This window comes from Aedes aegypti, chromosome 1 (genome assembly GCF_002204515.2).
Source record: "Aedes aegypti strain LVP_AGWG chromosome 1, AaegL5.0 Primary Assembly, whole genome shotgun sequence".
In the NCBI taxonomy this organism is placed as follows: Eukaryota; Metazoa; Arthropoda; class Insecta; order Diptera; family Culicidae; genus Aedes; species Aedes aegypti.
Window position 1 is genome coordinate 172,926,597 of NC_035107.1, and position 18,187 is coordinate 172,944,783.

General features: G+C 38.6%; 2 protein-coding genes across 2 annotated transcripts in view; one reads left to right on the forward strand and one right to left on the reverse strand.

Moving 5' to 3' along the window:
• The window catches only part of LOC5570602 (NF-kappa-B-repressing factor), a 53,408-nt gene extending 43,090 nt beyond the window's left edge, over positions 1-10,318 (forward strand). Inside the window, exon 4 of the mRNA XM_001653216.2 lies at positions 10,291-10,318. Within this exon, the coding sequence (XP_001653266.2) occupies positions 10,291-10,303 (13 nt within the window). The 3' untranslated portion in view covers positions 10,304-10,318. The remainder of the gene's footprint in view (positions 1-10,290) is intronic.
• LOC5570603 overlaps positions 1-16,098 on the reverse strand; it is a 36,553-nt gene extending 20,455 nt beyond the window's left edge. The window contains exon 1 of the mRNA XM_001653217.2: positions 15,745-16,098. Within this exon, the coding sequence (XP_001653267.2) occupies positions 15,745-15,988 (244 nt within the window). The 5' untranslated portion in view covers positions 15,989-16,098. The remainder of the gene's footprint in view (positions 1-15,744) is intronic.
• Positions 16,099-18,187: the final 2,089 nt, after the last annotated feature.

Below are 18,187 nucleotides of genomic sequence, written 5' to 3' on the forward strand. Positions count from 1 at the left end.
AGGCTGACAATGGCCCTCCTTTCAACAGCGCGGATTTGAAAGCATGGTTAAATAATGTATGGGGAGTTCGGTTGATTCATAGCACTCCTTTAAATCCGACGGAGAATGGTCTTGTTGAGAGGAGCATGCAGGGCATCAATAAGATCACAGCGATTGCTAAGCTTGGAAAGCTTAATTGGAAGGAAGCCCTATCCGATTACGTGGCTGCGTACAATTCGTGGCCTCATCATGTGACAAAGATCCCTCCGGCTGAGTTGATGTTTGGGAGAGCTGTGCGGAGTGTACTACCAAATCGTCGTACAGATCAGCGGCAGTCGTTCGATGAAGAACTACGAGATCGGGATCAGATGGCAAAGTTTAACCGTAATTCAAGAGAGGACAGTAATCGCAGAGCTCGGAGAACCGAAATCGAAGTTGGAGACACCGTACTGGTATCGCAACAAAAGCGGGATAAAGCGGACACACCATACAAAAATGCGTTTCACAAAGTAGTTAAAATTCAAGGAGCTGGCCGAGCCACGATCACGGATGCTACAACTGATAAAACATACGATCGTAACGTAAAGTTTTTGAAGAAGTACGTGGAACGCAAAACAAACAAACCAGTAGACAATGGTAAAGTAAAGAAAAAAAAAACACACACACACACAACATATTATTTTACATGTTAATCTTTCTGTTGCAACATTTGCTTCATTTTTTTTTCTCAAATAGCACCGCAGGAGAAGGAGCAGTCGAAGCTACAGACGAGTAACATCCATGGAACAACAGACGAACTGCGTAATGGTACCAAACGTTCCACTCAGGGAGATTTTCCAGATGATGAAGAGCCCATTGGAAAACGCCGAAACACCCGGGAGATCAGAAAACCCCAAAGATTCCTTAATGCGATCAGACGTGCTTATGAATGATATATGAAATGTTTCTATTTACATTATCGTTGATGTGAGGGGAGGATGTGGTATCCTAGATTTAGTGTGTAAGAATGTTGGGACAGTATGGATTGGGACGGGCTGGAAAACAGTCGTAATAAAGAGAGTGGTTGTTTTGATAATATAAATATGTGTAGTAATTAGTGGTCTCCAGAATATCACAGGACTGTCGATGGGTAGCCCAGTTTAAACGAATCATTGGAGGAAGACGCTCTGTCAAACTGTGCAAAAGCGTGAGGTTGCATAAGTGCTCCTCCAGTGCACAAGCTTTTACTGTAGCCACCATATTTCGCACGGCCAATGCAAAGTCGACAAGTGTACCTAAACGGTCTGCTTTCGGTGCGGGCAGATTGTTGATTTTCTGCAGCAGCGAGTGCACAATAATTTCCGGACGACCGAACAGCATTTTCAGAGTGGCGAGAACTTGATTCAAGTTGCTAGGGTGCAACAGTTGGCATTTCACCGCCTCCAATGCCTTTCCTCTTAAACACTTCTGTAGACGAACCATATTCTCCTCAGCTGAAAATCCACATAAGTGAGTCGTATTCTCGAAAGAGGCGAAAAACAGAGGCCATTCCTCCGGTTCACCAGCGAACAATGGCAGTTCTTTTGGTACTGCATGGCGAGCGGCAATCTGACTTTTGTTCAGTAGCGCCGTTCCACCTACTATGGTAGGTTCGTCGTGAAAGGCCGACGGATAAAACATCTGAGCGGGAGGATGCATGCGACCCATAAGCGGAGCGAACGCAGATTGTTGCCCACGTTGATTACCACACGGATGCGAAAATTCAGGAGCACTGGGACAATTATCAGCCTGAGGTGGAATGAACGTCGAAGCGATGGGACGGTGTACGGTTGAATTCGAATGAAACGCTGGAAAATTTGCTTGCTCATTAGCTTGTGGCGGTGGAATCATTGACACACTTGGTTGATCGCTGACTGTGACGGGAAAATTAACAGATCGATGAGGTTGTGAGATCGGAACGAATGGCGATTCAATTCTGTTCTGTGAAGCGGGACGGGGAGGTATCTGATTGCGACACACTGGTGATGAATGACACACTGGAGAATGACCGACGGCTTGATTTATCGGTACGATCTCATTTTCCCCTCTAGCGTAATTCGCGTTGATTGGAGACTCCAACAACAATTGGAATCTACGGAGCAAATATCGTTGCTCGATAGCTTGCTGCTGCTCCAAAAACTGGATCCGTAGGTCAGCTGGCAGTCTATTAACGAGATCTGCTTCTGCTAGCACTTCTTGATTCATTATTGGCACTTCCGGAGCCCCAACGACAGGAGGCAGTACAATTTGCGGTCGTGGACTACGCGGAAGAGGTGTTGGTGGAGGAAGAATTTGTAATCCCGATGTGCGAGGGCGCGGGGTTGGTATTCGATGCGGAGGCACTGGAGAAACTCTTGTCGTGGGTGTGGTTCGAATTTGTGATGAAGGATGGAACGACTGAAGCGATATGGACGGTAGTGGCTCACCTGTTACTACTTCTGGCGAGGTCGATGACAGTGGCAGCGGTGGAGCCGGATCTCTAGCTCGTGAGCAATCCGGGCAGCTCCAAGATTGATTAGCCACATCTTCGTTGACTCCGGCACAGTCGAAGTGAAACCACTGCGCGCATCTATCACAAGCAACCATCTCACTGCTATCCGGAAGATTGCAAAGCAGGCACGTTTGCTGAATGCTATCCTCCGGCACATGGTTACGACGGCGGTTCCTTCTGGGCATCGTAGATTGATCCAGTAAACGAAAATTTTAAACTGTTGCTTATGCAACGAAGGAAACACTTTCCAAAACTTTAATTGTGGTATTTATTGACTCGTCAATTAAAATTTTCCTGTAACATAGTACATAATAAGTTTTTTGAGGTTTGGGTTAGTTTTCAGGGAACTTACGTTTGTACGTTTCCTAAGACTTGGGTATAAATTATTCTGCAGCGAAATCAGTGAAGAACAGAACTCCTAGTTTTTAAGCACAATCATTAGTTATGACGTCTAACTGTATATAGTCACTATTTACCTTAGAGTTTAATCAATTCATTTAGTTCTGTGTATGTAGTTTCCAACCACTTTTTCTAACTAACCTATAATTTTTAGATAATTTCTTTAGTTTTAAGTTCAACTTGTATAATGGGTTATTTTACCATGTATAGAATAAGGTTTCGATTTCAGCACAATAGTATTTAAGTTTTAGCTAACTGTAGTCTAATTTCACTAGTTTTAAGAAATAACTTCAACCAAGATAAGACACCTAATCTGAACTCCGCATGTGAGCTTTTAAATTCCTTTTGACAATTCTATAGCGATGCCGGGCACATTGAAAGCAACTTAGCTCGGCGTAAAATGCTGTTGCAGGTATGCTGATCAACGAACTTCAATGGTAGGTGCGGCGTCAGAACTAGGGTGTACGCAACAGCAGACCGAGTCTAATGAAGGATGCCTCAAGAGCAGAGCGTGACGTGCTGAAACATTCATAATGGCTTCAGCATCCCCAAATTCACTAGAGAACACAGTTTTATCCTTGAGACACGCGTAAAGGTTATTTTTGTTCCACTCTTTGGAAATTGTCACAAACTTTATCGCACCATTTCATCTCGGTAAAACTGAATGACGAGTTTAGTCGGTAAAACAAATTTTTACTGAAATCTCGTATAATTTTAACAGATGAATAGTTCATTGACCGAACGGTAATTTGGATGAATGACTGAGATTCGGTCATTCATTTTGCCACAAATATCGACAAACAAAAATTTTCAATGAATTTCGGCAAAGTGTATCTGTCAAATTCGAAATCGAGTAAGTATTGATGATATTCACTAGAAATTGTGATTATGGCGTGCAATTGTACCTATAAATGATTCATTCAGTCTAGTCAAGGCGTAATTCACTTCACACGGAAAAGTTCAATAAATTTCGGATTTGGGGTAAAGTGAGATGTTCAGGGTGGTGGTACTTCATGCATTTGTATTGCAGTAATTTTTGCAATAAAGACCACCAAATTTTATAACAAGTATTTTTTCTTTTATTCATCTAACAAAAAAAAACTTCCTTCACCGAATTTCGGTAGAGGTGCACCGAAACTTTCGGCAATGGATTACCGATCTCTTCGTAAATTTTTGACAGTTGGCTTGATTTATCAATTTTGCAGCACGATCGACATTTACAACTTTCAACGAAATCTCAGCTGTTGGGTTCTCAGCAATTCTCGCTCAACTTTTCTAAACGACCTATCTAACATTGAGAGGCTCTCTTTGTTTACTTTCTCTTTAATCAATAACTAAGTCACATTAACCTCCTCTGTTGCGTTTTTTATATGAAACGCTAGTCAAGGAAATTGCCTTTCGATTTAAAGTGAAAAACTTCCCAAAAGCTTTAGTATTCCACTGTTATAATTGGAAGAGAGCGAGAGAGGAGAGAATCTCTCATTTGTACATAGGTCCTTTAGTAATGTTTAGCGAGAATTATTTCCGCCGACCTTGGCGAAATAGATTAAGTGTGTAGTGGTTAGAACACACGTCTCTCACGCGGAGGTCCTGTGATCGAATCCCATCCCCGTGGGATTCAAGCCCATGTTTCTCAGCTTGATCTTGCTTAAACTGCATGTAATAACATGGTTTTTTACTTATCAGTAAAAAGATATTTTATTGCTGATGACAGCAATTGCAATTTCGGTATCAGTTCAAATAGTGCTCCAGTAAATCCTCCAGAATTGCATGCAGGAAAACCTCCATAGATTCCTTCAAAGATTTCTCTCGAAATATCTCCAAAGACTTTTTCAGAGATATCTACAGAAAGTCCAGGGATTTTACCATAAATTCCTCCAAGACAATCTCTACCGTTATTCGTACGGTGATTTCTCTAGAGATTCTTCTTCTTCTTCTTGGCATTAACGTCCCCACTGGGACAGAGCCGGCTACTCAGCTTAGTGTTCTTATGAGCACTTCCACAGTTATTGACTGAGAGCTTTCATTGCCAAAGTTGCCATTTTCGCATTCGTATATCGTGTGGCAGGTACGATTATACTCTATGCCCAGGGAAGTCAAGGAAATTTCCATTACGAAAAGATCCTGGACCGACCGGGATTCGAACCCAGACACCTTCAGCATGGCTTTGCTTTGTAGCCGCGGACTCTAACCACTCGGCTATGGAAGGCCCCCCTAGAGATTCTACTAGGGATTTTGCCAGAGATTTTTCCAGGAAAACCTTTTGTTGGCTACTAAAATTTTCACTGGGATTTCTCCAGGAATTTCTCCAAGGATTCCTCAGGGAACTTTTTCAGAAATTCGTCCAAAGATTCTTAATGTGATTACTCCTGATATTCCTTTTAAAATCCTGCTAGAGGCTCCTCTAAGCATTCCTCTAGGTAAATCTTTACAGTGATTCTTGCAAATATGTCTTTTAAGCTTTTTCCAGGTTAAATTAAGACAATCTCTTCAAGGATTACTTCAGATGTTTCTCTAACGATTACTACAGAAATTCCTTCTTGGATACTAGCAGGAATTTCTTCAGGTAGTGCTCTCAAGATTCCTCTAGGAATTATTCCAGGGATTTCTTCAGGGATTGCTCCAGAGATTCTACCAGGAGTGTTGGGCGATACACGAATCAGAAGGTTTTGTAAATTTTATTCCGGCAATTCAGTGGTGAGAAAATTACAAAATTCCTGAGATGAGAAAATATAAGTTTACGTAATTACATCTTATGTTAGCAATACTCACTTTTGGTGATTCGTTACCGCAAAATGGAATGAATTCGATTTATATCATTGACGTATTATCTCCAGAGCCTTAAATACAGTTAGATTTTAGAATTACATGTCTGTGCGTGTTTAAGTGTGGTAAGATATTCTCACCTCAATGAACTCTAAATAGATTCTCTAGGATACTAATATCATTGACTGATTAATGGTATCGAGTATATAAGTTTAGCTGTAAAGTAGCGTTATTTAGAATTATAATCTTTAGAATTATCTTTGATACTAAATTTGGGTGTACCGGGTTACCTACCCACTTGGAAAAGTTATTGCTTTAAAGAAATAGTTTAAATGTGGAGTTATTTTGAGGAAAATAAACTAATTCAAGAAATTTGATCTTAGAGCGCTGATGTGTTTACACTTTAGCCTTCGAGTATTCCTTTTTTAACCTGCATAGGTCAGTTGTACGATCAACGATCCTCTCATGGGTGTGGTTAAGTTGCGCCAGAGCTGTCATCGTCCGTAGTGGTAGTGGGGCCTTGGGAGTTTATCGGGTCGTTCGACGTGGCGGGATCAAGAGTTTCTCCAGGGATATTCCACAAGGAATTCCTCCAGGGAATCTTCAAGAAAACACTTTACGAATTCCTATTAACAAGTCCTCAAGCATACAGGAATACTCCAGGAAAATTGCTACATTAATTATTCCAAGATTTTGTACAGGTTATCCTCCAGGGATTCCCCTCGAAATTTCCCGAGAGATTTGTTCAGGGCGTCAAAAAAATCATCCGGAGATTCCTCCAAAAATTTCGCAACAAATTCATACACAGATCCTCCCATGAATTCCTTCAGGGATTTCATAAGAAATTACCCTAAGTAAACCTTTAGGGCAATCACATGAAACCGACCGTTTTCGGGCTCGATGTTGCCCATCTACGGGACGATGGGATTCGACGATGTCCGACCCGTAGATGGGCAACATCGAGCCCGAAACCGGCATAATTTTTAATATCCTTTTTATTTGTAAGAATAATAAGTGTTGTGTTGCGTCTCGCGTCGCGTTTTATGTGATCGTAGTGGAAGTTCTTACGTTAGCACACCCAAAAAATGGAATGTGAAACCTTTAGGGATTCCTCCTGAAATATCTCCAGAGATTCGTTCTGGGCCTCTAATGCTTCCTCTAGAAATTCTACCAGAGTTTTTTCTCAGAATTTCTTCAGGGTTTCCTCCACGATTTTTCCCAAAAAATTCTCAAGAGGAATCCCCAGTTAAATCGATGGAGAAATTCTTGCAAGAGCGTATGGAGAGATGCCCGAAGAAGTATCTGGAGGTATTCCTGAAGAAATCCCTGAATTACTTTTAGAGGACACCACATCGATTTTTTCCGGTGTAATGCATGGAAAAAAATCCTCAACAAACTGATGAAGAAATCATTGCAGGAATCCCTGTAGAGATTTTCCTAGAGAAATCCCAGGTGGAGTCCCTGGGGAAACTCCTGTAGGAATTTCTGAACGATTATCTGGCAATTTGCTGAAGAAATAAATGAAGGGAATTTCCTGGAGAAATTGCCAACTGAGTTGATTACTGGCGGACTTCCTGGAGGAATCCTTGGAGGTTTTTCAGGAAGAATCACTGTAAGAAATCCCAAAAAAAAACCCTGTACAGATTTTTTGGAAGAAATCCCTGTAGGGGCAATGGGGGCAATATGAACATACGGGGCAATATGAGCCACCCCGGTTTTGACCTCAGAAACAGTGTTTAAATGTCTAGTGTCGTTACGATCTGCTAAAGGATGCCTCAAATAGCCACCACAATAAAAACCGTAAGAATATTCGTTTAAACACTCAAGATATTTACAAAAATGTACAAATTTGTCCTTCGTCATGAAAAGCTTATAATTTTGGCAGTTTTTAATTAAGCCTATAAGACAATTACATTTATAATTCTGGTAAATTTTACCAATCCATTGAAACTTCTGATCATAATGAACAGTTCGTGAGCGAAATTAGATTTGTTCGTAAACAAAATTATTGAAAAACAATATATTATTTTCAAGATGAAGGGGCGGGGCAAAATGAGCCACCTAGATTTAAGCAAAACAAACGATGTTTAGAACATAAAAATGCATTGCCTAAATATACCAGATTATTTTTTACTGCATAGTCATCTTTATGCACCATTACAAGTGGAACACTTTGCTAGAAAATACGTTGAACCAAGTAGCGCAATTTAGTACTAGTACAACATGGTCTGTTTACTATGTATTATGTATCTTTAAAAAATAAGCCACTAGAATTAATAATTTCAAGCAAAGCCAATACACTTTCCTTTCCAATAATGTACTCTTCTCTATACTGTTTTAAATAAAAATCATTCGATTGAATGAGGTGGCTCTTACTGCCCCGTAGGGTGGCTCATAATGCCCCATATGGTTGGTGACCACGTAGAAAAACATGGTTTTCCAAAAAGTTCCTGAAATAATTCGCAATTTGATGTTAACATTATTTATCGACGTAACATGGAAGATAACATTTTATAGTACAAGTCACTTGCATTTGAACCATATATTTTGCTGTTTTTCTATGCATTCCATGACGTTTTCCTTAGGCGGCCCATATTGCCCCGATCACCCCTAATAATCCATGGATCAAACTTTGGAGGTATCCATGGAGAAATCCCAGAAGACATCTTTTAAGGAATCCATGGAGAATTTTTTCACATGGGAATTTATGTTGAGATTTTACTAGAGAAATCCAATAATGTAAACCCTAGAAAAAATCTAGCGGAATTTCTAGATGAAATTTTTGAGAAATCTCCGGAGTATTTTTTTTTTTTTTTTGAAGCTCAGTAACAATCTCTGGAGAAATTCCTGGGGAATATCTGGAGACTTATCTGGAGAAATTGTTAGATGTAACGATTTTATTGATGGTGTCTCCGGGGAATTCCTGGATACAATTTTTGATGAATTCGTGAAGTAACATTTTGTAGAACACATTTGAAGAAATTCCTGAAATCTCGAGAGGACTACTTGGGGATATCCCTTGCAGAAATCTATGGAGGAATTTCTGGAGAAATCAATAGAGAAATATCTTGAGCAATCCTTCGAGAAATTGTCCTAGTGCAACCTCTGGAGGAATTCCTGAAGAAAGCTTTTATAACATCTCCGATTGAATCCTAATAGACAATTTCTTGAGCAATACATGTAGGAATCTGTAAAAAAAATTCTAGAGGAAATCTAATACCACAAGAAATCGCTTACAACCCAGGAAAAAATAAACGGAAATATTCCAGAGTATTCCTGTAATAATTCCTAGAACAGACCATGGAGGAATCTATGAAGAAATTCCATAGTAAAGATCCTAGTAAAGATTTTACTGTTGGAATCTATGAAGGAATCATTGGAGGCATTCCTGCAGGAACTCCTTGCGAAATTTCGAAACAAATTCCTGTAGACATGTTCCAGCAGGAATCATTGGAATAATCTTTGGAGGAATCCCTTGTCGAATCCCTGGAGGAAAATCTCGAGGGATTATTGAAGGTATTTCTGGAATTCTATGGTAGTGAACAAAAGTTCTTCCTGGAAGAATATCTGGCAAAATCCCTAGTAGAATCCCTGGAGAAATCACTGTAACGACTACGTTTTAGGAAATTCTGATATAATCCTTGGAGGAATCTTCGTAGGACTTTCTGGAAGAGTCTCTAAAGATATTCCTAGAGAATAATTAAAGACACTGGACGCCATGTTGAGAATCAATGAAGGGTAGCAGATTATTGGCTCATTCCTCCCTGAATAGAAATCCCATCCTAACAAATCGCTTCAATCGTTTATGCAATGTCTAATGAGAACGCACTATTCATTATGTATTGAAAAGTGCGAACTTTGTTTCACTACATCCTATGTGGAAACTTTTCAGTCTTTTCGATTTTTTAGGAAGAAGAGAGACCACTGTTTGTAACTTGTAAAATCATAGTTAAGATTACGCTAAAAATCAAAGGAATCCGAGCAATTGCTCGAGACATGTTTGAAAAAACTGCAAGAGGAATCCCTGCATAAAACAATGAGGAAATTCTTCGAGAAATGTCTGTAGTAGCTTTATGAGAAATTTTTTGTCTAATTTTTCGACGCAATATTCGGCTAAATAAAACCTTGAAATTCGGCTGAACAACACCCATATGTTCGCCCAATTTCACGAGAACTACATTTTTAATTTTTATCTACAGCAAAAAAAAAGCTTGTTTTTTCAATAGGAAAAGCTGCCAAAGTGAAGAATTGAACGGAATGATCGTTTTATTGAGCTTTTAAAACCGTTTGAAGAGATTACAATAATTATATTGTGTGTTTCTTTCACCACTGGACTGCGAAGTGCAGCCTTATAAGTACGAAAGTGTGAATAAAAGTGCGGGATTGCATCGGATCAGGTTGGTATCTTCAGAGCACTTATTATCTGATTTTTACGAAGAATAAGTTCCCGGAAGGCACCTATCCGATCTGATGCCATGGCGCACTTTTATTAGCGTATCCGAACTTGTAAAAATTTTGCGATAGTCTAACGGTGAAAGATAGTTCTGAGAATTTGTTTTTCTGAAGTTAGGGAGATGTATCTTATTAATAATTAACAATTGATGGTATTTTTTACCCATTTCATTTTTTTTTTTCAGGAAACTCGGGTAATACTTTACTTGATTGCTCATCCGACTTATGGAAGTGCTTTATACCGAGACCACTGACTCGCATAATAAAGGAAGAATGTGATCGTGTGGGCTTCATAGCCATGCGGTTAGTATTACCAGGCATATAGCCGTATCGATCCAAGGAGTGTGGGTTCGATTCCCGCTCCAGTCCGGAAAATTTTTCGTCAGCAACGTTTTCCGACTGTTCCACTGGTCGTTTTATCCTAGTCCGATGTCTAGTGTGGTGCTTCCTTCAAAGGACATAACCGTTCACTGGAAGTATTGACGTGTTGGTGTCTTTGAAGTTTCGCAAAAAATATCGAAGGTATGGATAGCCCTGACCTTAGTCGCCTTAATGCCGTAGAACGGAAAAATTCTCCATGGAATCCAACAAATTTGATTTTTTTTTACATTTTCCTTTGAGTGAAACATAATGTTTTATTACATTTTATTTTATTTTGTTATTATTCGGTTATGTTATGAATATTCGGTAAAATCAAAATAATCGTGGTATTCGGCCCGTATATTCGGTACATCTCTACTTTAGAGACCTTCCATTAAAAATAGAGACTAGCATTGAAATAAAGATCAAGTCGCTAAAAAGAGACCTGCTACCAGCCATAAGTTAACATGCCATTCAGCCTTGCCTAATGGAACTCTTGTTCTAGAATTCTGGATTTCGTTTTGCATTTAGCGATTTTTTCAATAAATAATAGCGTTTGTTTTTTCGTACATTCTATACAATATATAGGCACCTATTTGTACAGATAATTTTGATTTGTTCAGATAAAAATATGAACATTCCTCATACTTCATAAATAAAGAAAATGTTAAAGATGTGTGTTTTAAAATGTACTATTCGACAATAGAGGGTAAATGTCCCATTACGCACCATGAGATTTTTTTCCCATTAAAGTAGAATACCAAATAGAGGATAATACGAGAGATTCAAACCTTTAGCTTTACAACAAAGAACATACACAATATCCGGTACAATGTATCCGGTAGAATTATTATTTATCTTTATTAGAGTGGCTTTTCGCCCTTGGCGAGTTCACCACTATCCGGTAGAAATCAAGACCAACATTTTTTTATAATTATTGTTTTCTCTAGCTCCATTTAAGTTGACATTTTTTTTTTATTTTTTTATTAGTATTATTCCAAACATATGCTGTTCAGCTCAAGAAAAGTTCCTGCGCAAGAAATGGTCAAGAAATTTTCTACAGTGAGCATTTATTTTTTATTTTTTTTATTAGTATTATTCCAAACATTTGCTGTTCAGCTCAAGAAAAGTTCCTGCGCAAGAAATGGTCAAGAAATTTTCTACAGTGAGCTTTTTTCTACAGTTGACATTTTTTTTTAATTTTTTTATTAGTATTATTCCAAATATTACATTCATTTCTTATATCTAGGTGTTCTGTGTTATTAGACAACACTATCATCCTAATTTGGTAAAAGAAATTTAAGATTTTATTAACATTTTGTTAACAACATATTACCGGGTACCCCCGTTGGTTTGACCACATTTAATCTGAACACTTTTTGGTTCAAACGTCATTTAGCTCATGGAACGGAGTGAAGTGAGATGGAACGCTGTGGAACGGAACGCAGAATCAAAACAAAACAGTGAAAGAGGTAACCAGAAACACGTTTCCAGGGTGACTAGATGTTCAAATTAAAAATGAACCCCGATGGTTTGCATGAGGTACCGTTCAAATTAACGGGGCTGCACGGTACATTTCATTTGCCGTAGCAGTTCAGATTTTTTACAGGTGAGTTGATTTCATCTGCTTATAAGAGAAAAAAAACGCTTTGAATATACTTAACCTAACTTAACCTAAACATATAACGCATTAATCGTGGCAATAGAAGATTGTAACGATTTTTGCCTGAAATTATTAATTATTTTATTTGACATTTGTTCCAATGTTTCAACATTGGATATTCTATGTAACTCATTGGTACTATACTAGGGGGAAGCTTCAGAATCATTTTCAAAATTTTATTTTGAATTCTCTGCAGAGCTTTCTTCCTGGTATTACAACAACTAGTCCATATTGGTACAGCATACAACATGGCAGGCCTGAAAATTTGTTTGAATATCAAAAGCTTTTTCTTAAGACAAAGTTTTGATTTTCTATTAATAAGGGGATAGAGACATTTTACATATTTATTACATTTGGCTTGAACGCCCTCAATGTGATGTTTGAAAGTTAGGCGGAATCCGAACTGTCCATTGGCAAAAATTGAATGGATCATTAGAATAACCAAAACGGCCGCTATGGAAAGTATAGATAGCGCCACCGTAGCCTTGTGTGTTTGACAGAACAGCAATGCTGTCACAATGTTAAATCCCATATACAGTGGCGCCTTTGTTTTGATGCGGTGAGCACTGGCAAAAACTACATTCAATGATCCATTTTCGTTGATGTGGGCCATCATTCTGTTCAAAATAACCTTTTCAAAAAGTTTACTGATGGAGGAAAGCAAACTGATTGGACGATAGCTAGAAGCTTCTGCAGGATTTTTGTCCGGTTTTAAAGTTGGAACAACCTTAGCATTTTTCCATTTGTCAGGAAAATATGCCAATTGAAAACATTTGTTAAATATATCAACTAAAAAAGATAAGCTACTTTCTGGAAGTTTCTTGATGAGGATATAGAAAATTCCATCATCGCCAGGAGCTTTCATATTTTTGAATTTTTTAATAATAGTTCTCACTTCTTCCAAATCAGTCTCCCAGGCATTTTCGAAAACGTTCTGTTCATTGAGAATATTTTCGAAGTCCTTAGTAACTTGATTTTCAATTGGACTAGTAAGTCCTAAATTAAAATTGTGCGCACTTTCAAACTCTCGTTTTTAAGACGGATCAAAAATTTAAGATCATCGTCTATAATCACGGATTCAAATTTTACTTCACATTTTGGAATTTCAATGCTTCAACAATGGAATTTGTTAAAATTGCTCTTGTGTCAATATCAAGTTTTGTTTGTAAGGGAATATTAACATCAAGATTAGAGTAAATAAATGTTTCATATATATTACAGTCGGCTCGAAAATAATTGAAAGATAGGATTGAGAATCGCTTCATGGGATATTTGAAATGTAACAGGGACATGATCAGAATCAAAATCAGCATGAGTAATCAGTTGGCTACAAAGATGACTAGAGTCGGTTAAGACCAAATCAATCATAGATGGATTTCTAGAAGAGGAAAGACATGTAGGGCTATCAGGGTATTGAATTGAGAAATATCCTGAAGAGCACTCATCAAATAAAATTCTGCCGTTGGAATTACTTTGAGAATTATTCCATGACCGATGTTTGGCATTAAAGTCACCAATGACAAAAAATTTTGACTTATTGCGAGTCAATTTTCGCAAGTCAGTTTGGAGCAAATTAACTTGCTGTCCAGAGCATTGAAAAGGCAAATAGGCAGCTATGAAAGTATATTTACCAAACTGTGTTTCAACAGAAACACCTAAAGTTTCAAAAACTTTAGTTTCAAATGACGAAAACAGCTGATGTTTTATACGCCTATGAATGATGATTGCAACTTCCCTACATGCCCCATCAAGTCGATCATTACGATAAACAAAAAAGTTAGGATCTATTTTGAGTTTAGATCCAGGTTTTAAATACGTTTCGGTAATAACTACTATATGCACGTTATTAACCGTAAGAAAATTAAACAGCTCGTCCTCTTTACCATTCAGAGAACGAGCATTCCAATTTAAAATATTTAAATTATTATTTGGATCCATTAGAAAAACGTAATCCAATAACGATTTGATTTGTAAATTTTACACCTACTTGGACTGCTTCAGTCATAGTGGTGGCTTTGAACATTGCATCAATCATTAGATTCAATTGTTCAGTTAGAAAAATTAAAATCAGAGGGGCAGACATATCACTTGAAGAATCTAATGATTTCCTATTAGAATTTTCGGTAGACGAAGAAGCGAAATAGGAGTTACCTGTGGCGGTAGGGTTTTTTCCATTTGATTTGCAACAAACAGAATGGGTACACATAGTACGAATAGGGGAAGAGTTCAAATTACCTGCTATGATATCGGCAAAGGATTTTCCGTGGGTAGATACATTCGAAATTGAAAGATTCGAACGGCTACCCGACGGATTAAAATTAGTTTGTGAATGAGCATGATTATGATCTTCCTGATGGGTATGATTCATGATCAAGCGATCATTATCTGAAAAATGAGTATTGTTCGATATGCTACCAGGGAAATTCCGGAAACGACGTTTATCGTAACGGATATTATCTTTCATCTGGCTGGCACGAGCCTCAATGACTCTTTTGCGTGAAGGGCAATTCCAAAAATTTGCCTTATGATTAGCTTCGCAATTAGAGCATATGAACTTGGTGGTATCTTCCTTCACTGGACAGACGTCCTTGGCGTGAGAAGAACCGCCACAAATCATGCATTTAGCATCCAAACGACAATTTTTTGTACCATGACCCTACTTTTGGCACCGACGGCACTGAGTGGGGTTCTGGTAATTTTCCCAAGGTTTCTGAAAATGTTCCCATGTCACACGGACATCAAACAAAAGTTTTGCTTTTTCTAAAGCTTGAAGATTATTTAGTTCTTTTTTGTTAAAGTGAACTAAATAAAATTTTTGAGAAAGCCCTTTCCGAACAATTGAATTGACATTTCTCTTCAACTCTTCAACAATATTGCCGTAAGACGTAGTTAACGTCAAAACTGATTTCAAAATGCGGCGAGTTATATATTATATTGACAATTAGAAGTTCGGCAGTCAAACTTCGGCGTCGGCATTCTTATATCGTTTTAGTTTTTAGGAACTGGGTCGGTGATCAACACTTTAACAAACCAACGTCAAGCAACTTGTAGTTCGGTCGAACCTGAACCGGATTGGGGTTGAAACTGTGATTCAGAACGGGTTGCGCCAGTTCCAACCTAGGTTCAAAAACGAATTCGACATAATTTAGTGCTTCGCCGACGCATAAGAAATGCCTTTGTCGGCGAACCACTTTGTTAGAATGCCGACGCCGAACTTTTGTTGGTGGTATTTCATTTCTCTTCTGAACTTCGGTCTAAAGTTAATCTGAATGCACAATAAAATTTTGTCAGTAACCATCATAAGTTGCGAGCAACACTGAAACATCAACGTAATGTTACAAGAACATCTTGTACCAGTATTTTGACACTGCCATAATTGTTCTGCAGAATACTTATTCTTCTCCTTGAGCTTCAAGAACATATGACTGGTTTATAAATTTCTCTAGGAATTTTGATTTAAACTAGTTTCGTGACTTTAGTTGAACAGAAACTTTTTAGAGAATGACCTCAAAAAAGTAACTCGCTACCAGCCCTGAGTTAGTGAGATGGTCAACACTTTGGAATAAGTCTCCGAAGAAAACGTCCATCTACAACAGAAAAAGTAAGGATTACTTACCGCTCACAAAGTGTTCGCTGCAAATCCACAACGATTGGGCCTTCCGTGGGTTCTGGCCAAGCACGTTAATCCATTCCCAGAAACGCCTTTCGATCAGTTCATTGAAGTCGGAGTTGACGCTGTGGGTTTTGGCTCTTCTCGCAAATCGGAACAACTTTCTATCTGCATCGTGAGGATTATACACTACGGTCGGACAACCTAACACACAACATCGTCGCGGAAAATCGTCATTTGGGCGGGTCATTAGACCGATTTGATTAGTTTGAATATTACTTCAGCATAACAAAAATCAAATATTATTGAAAAAAAAGTTTGCACATCCTTACGATCAAAGAAAATGATTACTAGAGAAACGCGGAGAGGATTTTGATTTTGTTTATAAACAATATTTGCAATGACTATAAATAATTGAGGTCATTCAAACAATATTTTAGTGTGCGTGTCTTCCTGTCAGTCGCCATAAGAAACCAAGCTTATCAATGACGTCACTTACGTATCGCTTTTCACTAACACACATCCATCATCTCTTTTGCATAACATCTTTTTGAGTATCTCTATGAAAATGACAGCCCACTGCTAAGTACCTACACGGGAAAAAATTCTGTCGTAAAAATTACTATTTTAGCTGACTACGCCAATTCTTGAAACTACCATGGAATTTCAGACCAATTTACTATGTTTACGGTACATCCCACCACATTACTGGTACATTTGACAGAAATAATTTACAACAGTCTGATTTCGACAACAGACATGGTAAAATCAAGCGCATTTCTGGTCAGCTGAAAATTGCCGGTGCGAGCGCTTAAGTTAACCCCCTAGAATGGTAGTTTTTACCGCACATTTTTTTTTGCGGTAATGTTTGTATGAGCCTCTGTACGTGCTATAAATTCTTTTGTTCGTTTGACTTTTACTGTGCGCCGTGTGTTGGTGCTGTCTCGTTCTCTCTCACGGGCAACTTGGAAACAGGGCGCACAGTAAAAGTCAAACGTTTTGTAGCATGCATAGGCTCATACACGCTAAGATCAGATTACCCATAAATAGGTAGTTGATTCACTCATTTATAGCACAGACAAACAGACGTAACACTTAGAACAAATCTCTATCAAAATCATAGTCACGAGGACATGTACGCCCAATCAGTGATGAGAAAAGTACTGGAGCAAACATTTACCGCCTCTACATTTACATCTTTCTACACGACCATCAAAATCCAAAGCAAACCATGACCGTTTAAAACCAAAAAATGTCACGGCTCTTCAAAACTGTAATCTTCTTCTTCCTAACGTTTTTCAACCCCGAATGCGAAATGACTCGAGCACAGTGGTGACACGATTTTTGCGGTTTTCGGGGTTTTGCATTTTTGCTCGATAAAGGCAGCATGAAATTGAACTTGTTTATATGTATCGCAACGGAATGATTGTGCTCTTTCTGTTAGAGCTAAAAGATTTCAATTAGTTGAAAACACTAGCGAAATATTAGCGATTGAATGATTTAACAATTTTTTCAATCATTCACCTTGGAATGGCTGCCCGAAAACAGTCATAGTGGAGAGACAAAAACAGTCAAGCAGTGTGTGAACCGTTGGCAGCGCAACGCCTGATGGTATTGATGCTGCTGCTGCTTTGTGTTTTGGTTGAATGGCAGAATCGATGAACTGTGGTGAATTGTGGTCACAGTTCCCAAGACTGCGCCCAATGCTAAAAATTGTGTGTTTGGCCAACAGGCCAACAGATGGCGGTAGTGTGTAAACGTCAAACACGAACAAAAACGATGCGAGCGCTGCGGGTGGCGGATTGGCCACCTACCATATTTTTGAATCGACCGTTAAAAAGGTGGTCGATGGACAGTGATGAGAGTGTGACGTCTGTTTGTCTGTGTTTATAGGTTGTTGATACAAACAATATAATATAGGTAGAATTTACCAATAAAAATTGGTAATGTTCACTCATATTATTGGTAAAGTTGCTTTTGACGGATAGTCACGGCTACGCAGCGGAAAAGTCAGCGAATGGATTCGGGAGAAAAAGTAAATTAAGGCACTCGCGATTACTTTAACGTGAACTTTTATTTAACCAAAGAAATATAAAGATTAAGGAAACGCACTACGGTCGGTCGCACTACGATGGCGGTTTGAATGACGCTGTTCGATCAGCTTCGGTCGATTGCACTGCGCGAGGGATCGGCAGCACACACAGGGTTCGGACGAGTGTGGCAACCAAAGTATATTGATGTGGTAAGGTGTGCATTGTTTCTCTCCACACTCCTCCTCAATGGACTACCGGTTCACTTGCACTTCTGAGTCCCAATAGTTCACAAAACATTTGATGTTTCTTCGGCCCTAGGGGCTTTGTTATGACGTCCGCAATCATTTGATCAGTAGAGCAATAAACCAGTCTGATCTCTTGCTTTTCACACAAGTTTTTCACGAAATTCTCCCTAG